Raw genomic sequence first — 16,503 nt, 5'->3', positions numbered from 1 at the left:
AATAGTAAATAAACAAATACATAAATAACTAAATAAACTAAAATAGTAAAATGTTATTCTTTACCTTAAAAGAATAAAATGTTCTACTGTGTGGTCTCAAAAACTCTTGAAAACCATTTTTCAGTGAGCTGCAAGTCATATGCTACCCTCTACCGTTAAGATAGAGTATTAGTCACAAAGCAGAAAACCAAATATTTGCTCAACTATTGCGCCCCCTTGTGGCTATAAGATAGGTCATCTGCTATTGCAGAGCTTCCAATTGGCTTAACAGATTCTACAAATCTCTATTGTCTAACAGACATAAGAGCATCAGAGTTTTTAAAGTACTTCTTTTAAAAAAAAGAAGAAAAAGTATCTAAGTTAAAAAAATATACTTAGCAAACATTTACCTGGTCCTCTATACATAAGAATGTGTTATGTTGGTTACAAAAATGAAAGGAATTGGTCCCTACCCTCAAAAACCAAACAAATAAAAAACTAATTGAAGAGATAGCTGCACAAACCAGAATTAAAGGTAATAAACCAAAGAAAAACAGAAATGGATAAGTGAGCATGGGATGAGTATGGCACCTACAAACCCCTATACCGAACAATGGCATTTTAGGTCATTTAAATTTGAGATCCCTTTAGCTAGTAGCTTCAGTGAAATCTTAGGATAAGTATTTCATGATGAACTGCCCTTGATAAAATTCCTGTCTGCAGGGGAAGATTCCTTTTGAGGATAACTTGCATAGCTCTTACTGAGTATCACTTACTTCTTAGGTGCCCATACACATACCGAAGTTGGCACTCTAAGGATAAGAATGAAATCAATGGGTAAAACTTCAACCTATATTGTTGACTATGCATATATATTGTTAAATCTAATAATAGGTCACCCAAGATATTTTAACTGTGTAAGTTTAATTCCAATATAAATCAACAAATATATATTCAAATCCTAACTTATGTAAAGGGTGAATAAAAAATGATCCCTGATCTCCAGGAACTACAATCTAAAAAACAGGCTAGAACAAGTTCTTAAATGACTTCAGTATAACTTAAGAGTTGTGTGTGTACCATAAAGGGAATATAAAACAAAGCTCCAGGACTTTCAAAAGGAGTTTCGTCTGGTTGATGAGAGGATAAACACCAATGGAAGAGGTGATTTTTATAATGGAATTTGAAGGCAGGGAAGCTAATTCCAGGGGGGAAAGCAAAGACAAACGATGATTTGTTTGGGCAACAGCGAAATATTTATTTTCACACAGAAAAATTTTTTAGCAGAAACCATATATAAATGAAAATTACATAGAACCCCAATATATATGACATAACTGTAGTATTCTGTTAGGATAAGTCTATTTTATGGTTCAAATTGATAGCATTTACTTATTATGAAGTCAAAAAATGTGAACCTGCAGTTATTTTGATAAAAAGCACAAGTTGATATCAGTGGTGAGGAATAACAACCCCAGGTCCCAATTTCGGAATAACAACCCTAGTTCCCAATTTCTGTATTTTGTTTTGAGGGCTCAATATCAAGAAATACCCCACATGAGGAAAAAAAAAAATATCCCACATGGATAGAGGTGAGTAAACAGGCATTGTCATGCACTCCAAGTGGGAGTGTGGTACAAACAGGTTTTCTTTATCAAAACTCAAACCATCTATACACTTTGACCCAGCATATATCCCATAAGTATGCAAAAAATAAATAAATGCTCACTGTAGCACTGTCTGTATTAAAAAAAAGAAAAAAAAAAAAAAAGAACAAAACAGAAAACAACCTAAAGTTCATTAATGAAGGCCTGGTTAAATAAATTATGCTACACCCATACCGTGGAATACCAAGCAATTTTTTTTCAATGAGGTATATACACATTACACATATGCAATAAGGAAAAATATTCAAAGTTATATTTAACCTGAAAACAGCAATTTTCAGCAGCAGCAACTAAACTATACTGAGTGCTTATTAAGCATCAGGCACTTGTGCTAAGTGTTTAAATAATAAATTCATTTAATCTCATAACTTCATGACAAAGAATTTTTACAAAAAAGGAAACAAAGATATATAGATATTAAGTAATTTCCCAAGAAAACACAGCTAGTAAATGACAGAAGAACCAGGATTCAAACTGAGACTATCTGAATCCAGAGCTTACACACTTAAACAGTAATAATATAATTCAAAACAGTACCAACCAATTTGTGTTTGGGTGTAGAGATTACTTAAAAATAAAATCTTTCAGGCACGCCTGGGTGGCTCATTTGGTTAAGTGTCTGACTTTGGCTCAGGTCATGATCTCAGGACCCTGGGACAGAGCCCCATGGCAGGATCTGAGCTCAGCAGGGAGTCTGCTTCTCCCCCTTCCTCTGCCCCTCCCTCTGCTCATTTCTCTGTCTCAAATAAATAAAATCTTTAAAAATCATATCAAAACAAATCAAATCTTTAGGGGCACCTGGGTGGCTCAGTCAGTTAAGTGTCCAACTCTTGATTTTGGCTCAGGTCATGATCTCTGGGTCATGAGATCTTGCCCCATGTTGGGCTCCGCACTGGGCAAAGCCTGCTTAAATTCTCTCTCCCTCTCCCTTTACCCCTCCCCTGTTTTCTCTCTCTCTCTCTCTCTCTCAAAAAACAAAAAATAACCATCACCACTACCACCAACAAAAAATACACTCTCAAGTTATTCCCTATGATCTCCTTATTTGCTGCACATAAAGTTTCTTTTGTGTAACAACTCCAAACCAAACCAAACCAAACCAAAACCAAAACCAAATCAAACAAACACATTCTCCAGCCTGGAAAGCAAGGAAAAGAAAAGGGGGGGCTTTTACCTTTCCCATTATAATCTTCAATGCTATTTGAATTTCCTTTTTAAAGTAAGCAAATATTTTTATACTTTTTCAAAAATTTTGACCATATGACAACAGTGAACTTGATTCATCTTGCAAACTAAGGGTACTCTCCAATTAACTGGATCCAGAAACTTCAAAAAGTGAGCATCCCCACTAACTTCACAAAGTTGAATCTCTTTCAACACCTCACAACTGCTCATATTCATCATCATAAATATGTCAGAAAAGCACTAAAAACTCCCAATAGCACTAAAATTAAAACTAATGTGGTATTTTCAGTTTCATCACCCTTAAAATTGTTTTGCTCAATTATTATTCTGGATAAGCACACCTAACTGATATGCTGAAACCCCTACTATTCTTAGCTATACAACTGTTTTTGAGCAATAACACACAGATCTCAACTCAAAGACAACACAGCAAAATTAATAACACAGGAAACAACAAATGTTGGCGAGGATGTAGAGAAAAAGGAACCCTCCTACACTGTTAGTGGGGATGCAAACTGGTGCAGCCACTCTGGAAAACAGAACGGAGGTCCCTCAAAAACTTAAAAATAGAACTACCCTATGATCTAGCAATTGCACTACTAGGTCTTTACCCAAAGGATACAAAAATACAGATTGGAAGGGGTACATGCACCTCGATGTTTGTAACAGCATTATCAATGATAACCAAGCCATTGAAAGAGCCCGAATCCATAGACTGATGAATGGATAAAGAAGATGTGGTGTATGTATACAATGGAATATTACTCAGCACTCAAAAACAATGAAATCTTGCCATTTGCAAGGACATGGATGGAGCCAGAGCGTATTGTGCTAAGCGAAGTCAGTCAGTCAGAGAAAAACAAATACCATGATTTCACTCATATGTGGAATTTAGGCAACAAAACAGATGAACATGTGGGAAGGAAAGAAAAAAAGAGGAGAGAGGGGAAGGCAAATCCTAACAGACTCTTGACAATAGAGAACTGAGGGTTGATATAGGGAGGTGAGTGGGGAATGGGTAAAATGGGTGATGGGTATTAAGGAAGGCACTTGTTATGATTTAAGTGATGAATCACTAAATTCTACTCCTGAAAGCAACATGCTAACTAACTAGAATTTAAATAAAAATTTAGAAGGAAAACAAACAAAGACAGCCCAGGATAATGAAGTTCCAATATGCACTATGTGTACTATTCATTCATTCACCCATTTGGCAAACATTTATTAGTGCCCATTTATTACGTCAAGCACTGTGCTAGGTGCTGGGGATATAACAGAACAAGACAAACCAGGTTTCTATCCTCTGAAATTTATATTCTAGTGGGGAAAAAAGCCAGGAAAAGCTTTATTCTGAAGTATGCACACGTTTCTCTGAAACCACAAGCTAACATACTAATGATTACAAATGACCTTAAATTAGGATTAAACAGAATGGCATGTGTATATTTTTTTAATTAAAGTTTAATTATTATTAATTATTTAGGAAAGCAGTGGATTTCATTCAAAGAACTATGCAACCCTGGAAGCATCTCTCTCTGTGAAACTATTCTCAGAAGGCAGGAGGTTGGAGGAGAAATGGCTGAGGCCACACAAAGCTAAAATGTACTAAGTTAAAGCTTACTCTGCAGCAGTCACTGGACTGAGAGCATTTCAAATGTATTATTTCATGCAAACTCCACCATAACCCCAGTTAGAGTATTATGCCCACTTTGAGATAAGAAAGCCAACTAAGACAGGCTAAGTAACTTGCCCAAAGTTAACTAGTAAGATCGCTGCACCAGTCTCTGAATCCTGGCCTTCTGAAACGGAACCTAAACTCTATAATCTCTGCACTGGACTGGGTCCTGAATGGCAGCAGGCTGATGATGGAGAGATGTGTATTTAATCTTGTAGGCAGTGGGAAGGAGGGCTTACAAGATTCTCAAGCAAAGCAAAAAGAGCACCTCATTCAGTCTGATTACAGAGGCCAACTTTAGGAAGATAACTCTGTCCACTGTGTATAATGACCTAGATCAGGGAGTCAGTGGCATCAATGAGTAAAGGGATCCACATACCTGGAAATGTTCGGAAGCTAAGAGCTCTTAGAATGGAGACTACAACCCAGCCTCCTGATACCCTCCTCTCCAGGGAATTTTCCTTCCTTCCATTAAACGGAAATATTGAAAAATTTTGAATAATATGTGAACCACATGTCACAACCACATTTTTTTAAAAATAGGCTCCACGCCCATCGTGGAGCCCAGCTTGGGGCTCAAACTCACTCTGAGATCATGACCTGAGCTGAGATCAAGAGTCGGGACACTTAACCGACTGAACCACATAGGCACCCCAGAATCAAACATTTAACCTCCATCTAGTAGAATAATGTTTTCTAAACTGTGTTAGGCAGAGAACAACTGCTCAGAGAGACTCTCTTCAGCCTGAGCTGGACTGAACAATTTTAATAGATGTGCTGGGACTTCCAAGAAACACTCCAGCCTCCTCTTGGAAAAACCAAAGAGAAAGGAAGGCAATGGAATCCTGATCAGGCTCAAATACCTTGGTTGTTTCCTTCAGTAAACAAACATTGCTTACCATGTGAAACCCCCAAGTATGATCACCACATGGCGTTTCAAACACTCTACCTGTGATGTTATAATTTCACACTTGCCACAATTAACTCAGCAGATGAGAATTATTTGCTGGTAGTTTCTGAATGCGTTTGGAATGTGGTGATAAGACATGCAGGAAGGGGTGTAAGTGAGAAATGCTGGAAGATGAGAAATAAGAAATCCCTTACCTATAAAAATATTTTGGGGAAGGGAAATGTGAATTATATTTATACTTTCCCTACTTTACCGCACTTAATCCTCAAAGCCATCCACCAAGGATGGATTTAAATCCATCCATTAGTCCGTTTCAGGTCAGTCACCGGCATCCTTTTAGGACTTTATGACTTCTCCAGGTATGATAGACAAAAATGCTTCCCCCCCCCCCCTGCAATATGTCCACATCCTAATCCCTGAAATTTGTGATTATGTTACCTTCCACAGCAAAGGAAAATCAAATTGCAGATGGAATTAAGGTTGCTAATCAGTTAACCTTCAAACAGGGAGATTACCCTGCATTATCTGAGTGAGTCCAAAGTAATCACAAGAGTCTAGTAACTGTGAGAAGGACTCAATCTACTGTTGTGGGCTTTGAAAATGATAGAAGGAGGGGCAGTAAGTCAAGGAATGCAAGCATCCTCTACAAGCTGGAAAGGCAAAGAAACCGATCCCACCCAGAACATACAGAGGGGAACAAAACCGTTCCAACACCTTGATTTTAGCCCAGTGAGACATCAATCGACTTCTCACCTACAGCACTAAAAATAATAAATCTGTGTTGTCTTAAACCACTAAATCTGTGGTAACTTGTTATGGGAGCAAACAGAAATCTAATACAGCAGGCTTCTTCTAATCCTTGGATTTTAGAAAAATTTGTCAATAATAACTATTAACAATTACTAAATTCCAGGTAGTTTTCTATAATCCAGGACACTACCAGTCTGTGAACTGTTGGGGGCTGGTCTCCAAAGAAATAAGCACAGAAATTGAGAGTGTTTATTTTTATATAATTTAACATTGCCAGACATCCAATTTCATGTCTGCTGAATCTAATAAAAAAAGTGACTCGTATTTATGTCTATCTGTTCCATTTCACTTATCTATTGTATCCTATTTTACAAAGTGTTGCCTGAGACATGTGAAACTTTTGTCATTTCCAGAAAAGGAAAGCGAAGCACTGACAGGTTAAACGCTTGCTCAAGTTCAGAGAGAGTAATTCTCTTTCACCTATTCACTGGATTAACAAATATTTCTAAAAAGCGCTGCACGCCAGACACCAAGCTCCACGCTGGAACTTCTGTGTTATAAAGAAGTAGGCGGCAGAGCGCCCAGCCTTCCCCGGTGGGAGAGTCCAATTCCTCTCTGAGACCCAGGAGTCGCCCTAGACCGCCTCGCTGGCAGCGCCCCCTGCTGGTTTCCCGTCCAGCACTCACCCAGGAAGGTGTGCGCAAAGGAGTGCGGACAAAGCAAGTCCAGCACGTAAATGCCGCACAGCAGTGCAACAAATGGAGAAAAACACCGACCACCAGCTCTCTGCGGACTAGCCCGCGGCAAGGCCAAGACACACCCCTGATCCTAGCCCCACCCGTAGGCCAGGCTCCGCCCCAACTCCCACTCCACCCACCACGCCGGGGCACCCCTCAAGCCCCAGCCCCGTCCACCGCGTCTCTGGCGAGCTCCCGCCGCTCACCGTCTTCTGCCCGAGCTCCGCCTTCCGCCACAGCTTCGAATGCCGCTCCAAAGCGCTCGCGAAGCCGCCTTGGCCCATTTTAGGCTCTGTGGAGTCGGAACTCCCGCTCCCGGAGCTACTCTCGGTGCCCGCGCCTCGACAGGGCCGAGAGAAGAGAAACACTCGCAGGAGGTGGCTCTCGGCAGTTACGGCACGGGTCCGACACAGCGCCGCCATGACGGCTCCGCAACCTCTGACCTTGGACCTCTCCGCAAGCGCGCAGGCCACGGGGCGGAGCAACGGATGGCCCACCCACTTGCCGAGCGCTGGCGACCCAGGAGTGCGGTGTAGTCGGTGCAGGGGACGGGGGTAGGGAGAGATGGTTGAGCTGAAATCGGTGAATTAAGTCGTTGGTGCCTAGCGGTCCCCTACAGGCAGCGATCTGCGAGGCTTTTCGTGGAAAGTGTTTTTGACTTGCAGGAATTTCGTTCCTCGGAGCATCGCTTGGCCCTTGTCCTGCCGCAAATTCTAGTAATGCGACACCTGCTAGCCCCCCGCCTGGGTTTTTACCCCAGATGGCCGCAAGTTTTTCGGGTCTCTGCTCAAATATGAGGCTCTCCGTGATTACCTTATTTAGAACTGGAACCCCAAACACACTATCGGAGTCCCCGGGTTTCCTTTGTACCATTTAGCATTCTTAACATTGCTATATAGTTTACTTTTAATGTTGTTTTGCGTCTGCTCTCCCGAATTTGTAAACTCCTTGCTGTTGGATCCCTGACACCGGACCCACAGTGGAGTTCAATGAATGTGTGTGAAATCCTGGCTCCAAGTTTCTTTTTTCGCCTCTTCTCAGGTCGGTCCACTGATGTTCAAAAGTTAATCTGAGACGTTTTTGTCACCTGTAGATAGCTACAGTTCCTTCTAAGTAATTACATTTCGGAATGTGCCTAAAAAGACACCACCAGAGACCCCCACCCTCACTATTTTCTCCCTTTTCCTCATCAATGTTAATTCCGAGAATTTGCCTACCCTTTCAAAACCAAGCCTAACTTTAAAAATGTTCACAAACTAAGCTGTCCATCGATCTTCTATCAGTTTTATATTAATCCACAGCAAGCCCCTTTACAGTTCATTTGCAAGTACTTTGATGGAAGGAATTTTTATGTATGACCACAGCCCTTATTTTAATAGTATCTGACTACAGATTTTGTGTCTTTCTGATGTTCTCATCAATTGCATGGTTAGTACACAGAAAACTAGAAGTGCATTAACCTTGGAATGGTGCATAATTGTATGAATCACATACATTACTACGAGCCAACTGTAGGGTAATCGTTACAAATTCAGTAGGGGGCTTAAGATAGATTCTACTCCAGGGTGTTCTTTCTTGGCACCTAAGCTATTTCATTTGACCATTAATGAAGTCTTACCTGAGACATTTTTGCCTTGTTATCTGTGGCTATTGCTTCTTATACTTCCCTTCAGGAAAAGTGGTAAATTTGTAAAGAGCATTGGCCAGTGACTTCATGAACCCCTTAGTTTTAGTTGACTGTAATCCTGATCTCAGGCAAACCAATTTAATGTTGATTTGGCTTCCTCACTTGTAAAGCCAAGCCATTAGCCCCCCTGCTAAATTTTAAGTGCTTTGTAAATTTCACTAAATCAATAGCTACAGAACAAATGGGATTACTGAAGTCCCAGCTCTAAAATTCAATAGATACATTCATGTCCTACCTTAGCCAAATGATAAATTCCTTGAGGATTATGACAGTGGACATTGTGGGACAAATCCTGAGGTTTTTAATGTATAAAAGTTTGTATCAACTGACTTCAAGTTATGCTTAGTTCTTTCCCTTGGGTAGAACATTTTAAGTATGAAATGAGAGGAACTGTAAAGGACTGGGCAAATCAACAAGGAGATATCTACACTTTGTCCTAGCCTATACGAACACCAACTGTAACCATCAGTTCTTGATGGCACCTTAGGGATTCTGATCCTGCTCTACTCCTTGCACTACACCTTCCTTCTTGTTTTATTAAAAATACAATCCTCTTTTTTTCCCCTGTAGCTTGCAAATTGTTAGTACACTCTGTAAAAATATTAGTAATGGTGGATGGCAAGGAAAGTGAACAGAATATAGTTCAAGTCCTGGCTCCACCTGTGAGGGTTGTTAATCTCATTTATAAAATGGTTACACTGCCACAACCTTGAGCAACGACTTAAGAGAAATGAGTCAAAATGCCCAACACTTACTGAAAGCTTAATAAATAGTGGCTATTAATGTTTGTGTGGAGGTGACCAGGAAGTGATTAGAAATTCCTATCTTAAAGCTTACATAAAAACCTAGAAAAAAGGATAGGACTAGTGATACACTGGGGAGATAGTAGTATTACTCTAAAGATATTCATCTCTATGGCTGAAATGACTAAGATCATTAAGGAGATCATGTATGCAAGATCAATAGGGACAGGCAGTAACATTTAAGGAGTTGGAAGAAGAGAGTATCAGAAAATAGTCCAAGTGGAAAATAAGAATAGAGAATTGATCCTAGAAACCAGGAAGACCAAAGCATGTTGACATGGAGAATGTTAAAGCAAAAGATCATACCCACTTATAAATATTCCCACAACAAAATTGTGTTAGGTTTTTACTGTATGCTAAGGAAGACCACCAAATTAAAAGAATCACACTACCAACCAACCTTACTCCGTAATCAAAATTGTATATGAGTTGGCAAGAAATTTAGTCACCAAGTAGCATTTATATAAGTATGAAATCCTGGCTGGTGATAGGTACATGCAGGCCCTGCCCTCTGAAGGCTTATAAACTAAGAGTTCTTTCCACTCATTCTGATTTTGGTTCATTTTGATTTCAGAGTCTGAATAATATGGAAATTATCTGTATAAGGTATGCAGGTTTACTTAAAAGTGATACTATTTTATATTAACTCTAACCCAACACAGTCTCTATAATTAATCCACTTACAATGGGACAGTCCCAAATTAATCGTCAAATGTTTCTTCGCTATGGGCAAAAAAATTTGATTTTTCATCGGAGTCTTAAGAGCTATAAAGAAACACATATGATGTTGACAGGACCTTATGTAGCATCTCCTCTATATACATCAAGCAAACAGTCACTTATAGTCAACATTTAACTTTTTCAGTTTTGATACACTAATTCCATATTGCTACTTAATGGGGGTTTTTCCATATCTAGGATATGAAGTGTCTGGAGAGAAGTTGTAATAATGGACTCACCTCTTTCCTTGACACATAATACATACAAAAGAACCCATACCCAAATTACAGAATTTTTATTGTTTTCAAATACTATACAAAAAAAAAAAAAAATACAGTGTGCATTTAATGATAAACAGATCCAGAAACCGTGATTCCAAATTAAACGTGTTTTTTTTCTCTTCTCTATTTCAGTAGTTTGAATTACTAAAAGAATAATCCAGTGAATTCTCTCTTCCAATGATTACTTTGGCCTCATAAGCATGAGAATTCTTGCTTTATTTTCCACAAACTCCATAAATTGAAGACAATCCTTTGTAAAAAGGGATTAATTTTAGGGATTATTTCCTTCTGTCACACCTCTTGTTCACTTAAACATCTGAGATTTCACTCTCAAGTTACTGTTTTCTTACAGTGTCAAACACAAAATTCAATAGAGTGACCAGGAACTCTCTGGTATTTTTAATAATTACTATGTTCCAAATTTCTTAAATATCTGTGAATTCATATTGAATCTTCCACAAAGACTATTTTGAATAATACTTCTAAGTCCATATGTTTGTTTTTCTAAATTCAATCTCTCACTACTTTTTACTACTACTTTTAAGATGCAGAGTGCTTTGCAAAAGATTAAATCATTTAAAATTAAGTATAGGTAGATATCTGGAAAAGCAATTCTCCCAATTTCTTTCATGACCATCACCAATACTCACATACTCCCATCCCATTTTCCACTCCTTATTCTATCATTTCTCATTATAAAGTAGAGATCTGAATATATTTCACTCAGCCAAAGTTGAAAGATAGTAACAGGGCAGGACACCCAAGAAACAATGTGATGAAAAGATGATTAAAAAAAAAATGAAAGACTAGTTGGAAAAAAATAATTTAACAGTTATGATGAGTAACCACAGTATTTCTATAAAAAGACAAATTTTTACAGATCCAGTCCTCCAGGACAGTGCTTCAACAACTGGGACAATTGCCTTAAAGCCTCTTCAAGGAAATAATTTATATGTTAGTCTGACACCATTAAGTAGTGATTTAAAGCAGATAGTAAAAAAAAAAATGTTTTTTTTGCATAGACACCAGTTGATTATTTAATACAAGCTGTTTCCAGACCATTGGTCTCACAATAAATATTGAGACCTATACTACTGATAGACAGAATTTATTAGGCTTTTCACATTTAATAGAGCATATTTTCAGTTGCATCTAAAGTGCTATAACAAAAGCTCTAGCAATCAAGAATGGCAGCATGTTACTCATAACAATCAACACTTGTGGCTTTTCAAATTTGGTTTTCATAAGATAATTTATCCTGAAGTTAAATCTAGTCATGCTTTAAAAAAAAAAATGCCTCAGGTCACTCCAAGCTTGGCAATTAACATTTGGCATAAACAATACTAAAACAATCACAACTTGATAAATAACAAATACAACATTATAGGCCATAACCACACACAGAATAATGAAAAGGTAATAGTGATGAGTAAGTAGCTATTAGAAGAGAGTACCGTGGCCTCCATGCAGATACTTCTAGAGGCTTTGGTTCATTCAGCCCTGCCATTTTTTCAAAGTAGGGGGGCAATGTCTACATTTTATAATTTCTAACACAATGAAAACAAATAAGTAGAAAACAATGAGTTGATTTTCATTAATGCATTAAATCCTCAGGAGTTACCTACCACCAACCCTTAGTGTAAAATCTTTTCAAGTTTAGTCATACAATTTCGTGTGCTTATTTTTAAATGGTGCTAAATGAATTAAATGAAGACAGCAACGTCTCCCCTAATGTGATTGATCTTAGCATTTTTACAGCTACTGAGATCTAAAAAACGTTCAGGCTTTTGAATGGAACAGGTGATGAGAGTGTTCATATTTCAACCTGCTGGTAATTACAATATGCCTGATTCAAAATGTTATTTTGCAACTTACTCTGAAACTAGAAATTCAGTCTCATGAAAAGTAAGTTAAGAGAAGTGGCATAATAACAAATATACTGAAATGGTTACTGTCACAAATGGTGACGAGGATGTGAGGATTCCACTCTCAAGTTACCTAGGACTCTGAACTACCTCACACGTTGTCACTTACCAAACTAACAAATTGGATGTAGATCTGATTTATTTAGTCTGCTGTCTTCAGACACAAAAGATATACCTTCTATCGGAACAATGCTTATTCAAAAATATTTTTTGTAGCTGGTCGTTCTTCCCTCGGAGGTAAAGAAAATTATGCCAAAACTTTTAATAACCAGGATTCAGGAAATTTTAAAGAAAATTTTAGTTAGCAATCAAATACACAGAGGTTCAAGAAGGAAACAAGAAAATCATATTGAAGACAAAGATCAAAGTGGCATCCCAGATCCAGAGCAATTTTGTAAAGTAGGAAAGCAATTATGATAACCTGAAGCTTCGGAGATCATTCTAATGAGGATCCCCAGGGATTACCTGTGGTTTTTTATAATGGTGTTTCCTAAATCAGGGCCCTTAAATGCACATTAAAGGGTGTTTCCCAGGAACAGAAGTGAAGATACTTTTATTTTGTTCAACCCACAAACTATTTGGTCAAATGAATATGTAAAGCTAATTAAAAGCACATCTGGTGGAAATTCACGGCAACGAATGTTGACAAGATGTGCTTGGATCTTGCTTGCAGCATCTGGCAGTGGGTAGCAGAACAAAGGTAAGGACCTCATGGGCTCGCCTGCGTCTGTTCTGGAAGAGGCTCCGGGGCACTGGCATTTGCAGTTGAATTCAAGACTTCTCCAAAATCCCCGCCAGCCGGCTTGGTTCCCCCTACTTTAGACTTTAAAAAAAGTTCAAAAAGGACAAGACATCATGAAACATAAACTCAGCTGACTCTGCAAAAAAGTAACTCAAATTTTACTTTGAAGAACAAATCAATCCGGGACCTAATAGCCCAGTGACGATCATATATGTACAGAATTCAGTACTGTTGCAGTGTTTTTGGTGCGGTTTAATAAAGAAAACCGTGCGGGCTCCTCTGCGGAAATATTCAGATTGGTAGATTCTACCCCTCCTCTTTTTTCCCATCTGCTCATAGTTCTTCCCAGAAAAATCTGTCCAAAAAACTTTCTAAGACCTATTATTCTAAAATATCTATTCGAAGTCTCTTTATATTTGGATAACACTTTGTATTCCATCAGATTGTTCACTCAGCTACACTCATTCAAGAAATAGTGAATATGACAAAGGAAAGAATTATATCTATTTTTCCCAGTTACAGTGTAAATTTCTTAACCCGCTGCTACTTAAAGTGTGGTGCAAGGACCCCCAGACAGACTCAGCGTCACCTGGGAGTTTGTTAGACATGTAGGATCAGACCAACTTCCCCACGCCCATCTACAGAGGTCTCCAGGGACTTCTAGACAAGTTATAGTTTGTGACACACTACTCCAAATCTGGCCTGAAATTTTGTCAATAAACATCTGTCTGCATGAATAGGTCTGCCTTATATTTGTATCATACTTTATGCTTTTCAAAACCCTTATTATTTCACTTCATCCTTAATAACACCGACATATCTATGCTCTCTCTGTTACCTCTCCTTACTGACCAACAGGAGAGTTAACATTAGGAAACCAGTCAGTAACCCACAATGCAACTCACAGTAGGTTTAACTTGATGCTCGTAGTTCAATCTTAACACATTATCAGTTGGAATTTAGTTGAAATTTTTTCTCACTCGCTTTGGTTTCGCATCCGAATCTTTGAATTGTTTGGGAAATCTGCATGACTTGTGTCTACTGTATATTTATTAAATTTATTAAAACACGTCTTAATTAGAGGAAAATATTAAGACCCTTGCAATTCAACATGTCTAACATTGAACTCCTCCCACAACTGGTCTCTATTCTTAAGACTTTATTTTTTTTTTAAGATTTTATTTATTTATTTGACAGAGAAAGAGATAGCGAGAGCATTAACACAAGCAGGGGGAGTGGGAGAAGGAGAAGCAGGCCTTCTTTAAGACTTTAAATGGCTGTAGCACCTACCTAGTTGGCCCAGTCAGATACCTGGGAGTCATCCTTGATCCTTCCCCATCTTGTGCCACATCCAATCAATCACTGACTTTTGGGCTGTCCGTTTCTAAATTCTAAATCTCTCTCAACCCATCACATCAGCACTACCTTAATTCACTCCACCACCATCTTTGGCCTGGATTACAACTCCTTCCTCCTAACTAGTCTTCCTGACTCCAATCTTCCTCCCCTCAGATCTGCAGGGCACCAGTGATCTTTCTAAAATGCACAGGATAAACCACCCACATTGTCTAAAATCTTTTAAAGGCTTCCCATTGCCCTAAGTCCAAATTCTTTAGTGTGGCCTGCCCATCGCCCTAGCTTCATCTCCTGCTCACTAACCTACAGCACAGCGAAGTTCCTGGTATTCCTCAAAAGGGCTCCAAAGCTCCAAACATTCCACTCAACCTAAAAACCTCCATTTGTATGATTGTGTCCTATGAGAAGCCCTCTCCTACCTTCCCTCCTAGGCTAGGTCAGACATTCCTGGTACTGGTCCCCACTGCATCCCAGAGTTTCCCAGTCATGGCACCTTACCTCACTTTAGTTTCATTGGCCATTAAACTGTCTACACATCTTGCAGAAAGGGTCTCTGTCTCTTGATTACTGTGGTATCTCCAGGGCCTACCCCTGGCACATGGCAAATGCTCAATAATCAGATCAATGAATCAATCCAAAATCCAAACCTAAAAGTACACGTAGACCTGATGTTTAATTGAATATAAATGTAATTTAGCAAAATTATATCCCAAGTGTACAACTATATTTTACAGTCCTTTGGGAGGATATCTGTTTCATAAACTTTACTTTTAAAAACTGTAAGTTTTGGGGCACCTGGGTGGCTCAGTCATTAAGCATCTGCCTTCGGCTCAGGTCAGGATCCCAGCATCCTGGGATCAAGCCCCACATCGGGCTCCCTGCTTGGCGGGCCTCCTTCTCCCTCTCCCCCTGCTTATATTCCCTCTCTCACTGTCTCTCTCTCTGTCAAGTAAATAAATAAAATCTTTAAAAAAAAAAATTACAACTTTTTATCTGAATGGCACCTAGTCATGTTTCAAAAGCCAAGTTTCACCACAATTTATAGAATCAATACTCGGAGGGAGAATATATAGTAAATGACCAGGACGTTTCTCCTCATCTTCAGTGTCAAAAGAATACAGTTGTCTGGTTTTCCAACCAATCATTTCAAAAACTAATGCTTAACGCAGATTTCAAGGAGAGCCTTACGATAGACCTCAAAGAGTGAGAACCGAATTACAGTAAGCCTTGACTTCTACAATGTACAGTTTGTTTTCAAATACATGACTAGGCATTAAAAAGAATAAAGCAGGTCTCATACAGACCTAGAAGAACGACTAGGATATATTTTTTGCTCATCAAATATGTATTAAGTAGCTTCAATGTGCCAAGGACTATTCTAGGCCCTTGAGAAGCATCAGTGAGTAAAAAGAACAGGTCCCCATGTCTGTAGGATCATAGAGCACGTATGCTAGTGGGTCTGAATGAACAAGTTATAGGACTGTGTGTGCAGTGTGATTCCTTTCTGAAAAAATGTTTATACATTAATGTATTAAGACAAAAGGTGTGGGGCGCCTGGGTGGCTCAGTTGGTTAAGCGACTGCCTTCGGCTCAGGTCATGATCCTGGAGTCCCGGGATCGAGTCCCGCATCAGGCTCTCTGCTTGGCAGGGAGTCTGCTTCTCCCTCTGACCCTCCTCCCTCTCATGCTCTCTGTCTCTCATTCTCTCTCTCTCTCTCAAATAAATAAATAAACTCTTTAAAAAAAAAAAAAAAGACAAAACGTGTGTATTCATGTTTGTGCAAGAAAAAAGCTCCAGGTCATGGGACAGTGTTTGGTTTTCTTTCTTTCTTTCCATAAGCATCCCCTGCTTCTGCAATTTAAGAAAGACGCATTTAGAAATAAGTGACTCAGTTACAGTTCTGAAAGACTAAATCTGAGTATTTGGTTTTTTTTGTTTTTGTTTTTTTTTTTTTTAAGATTTTATTTATTTATTCATGAGAGACAGAGAGACAGAGGCAGAGGGAGAAGCAGGCTCCCCACAGAGCAGGGAGCCCGATGCGGGACTCGATCCCAGGACCCTGGGATCAGGACCTGAGCCGAAGGC

General features: G+C 39.0%; 2 protein-coding genes across 4 annotated transcripts in view; both read right to left on the bottom strand.

Moving 5' to 3' along the window:
* MRPS28 (mitochondrial ribosomal protein S28) overlaps window positions 1-7,391 on the bottom strand; it is a 116,903-nt gene extending 109,512 nt beyond the window's left edge. The window contains exon 1 of one of the 2 annotated variants that reach the window (XM_064588170.1): window positions 7,110-7,391. In XM_064588170.1, the coding sequence (XP_064444240.1) occupies window positions 7,110-7,325 (216 nt within the window). In that variant the 5' untranslated portion in view covers window positions 7,326-7,391. The remainder of the gene's footprint in view (window positions 1-7,109) is intronic. The other variant, XM_045896336.3, reaches the window with a different exon arrangement.
* Window positions 7,392-10,391: 3,000 nt separating this feature from the next.
* The window catches only part of TPD52 (tumor protein D52), a 109,621-nt gene continuing 103,509 nt past the window's right edge, over window positions 10,392-16,503 (bottom strand). For both annotated transcript variants that reach the window (XM_045896332.2, XM_045896334.3), the window contains exon 6: window positions 10,392-13,142. In XM_045896332.2, coding sequence (XP_045752288.2) covers window positions 13,029-13,142 — 114 coding nt within the window. In that variant the 3' untranslated portion in view covers window positions 10,392-13,028. The remainder of the gene's footprint in view (window positions 13,143-16,503) is intronic.

This window comes from Mirounga angustirostris, unplaced genomic scaffold, assembly GCF_029215605.1.
Source record: "Mirounga angustirostris isolate CCGP_5_RB_7025 unplaced genomic scaffold, mMirAng1.0.hap1 SCAF_4, whole genome shotgun sequence".
NCBI lineage: Eukaryota > Metazoa > Chordata > Mammalia > Carnivora > Phocidae > Mirounga > Mirounga angustirostris.
Note: the sequence above shows the minus strand (reverse complement) of the source record. Positions and strands in the feature narration are given on the sequence as shown.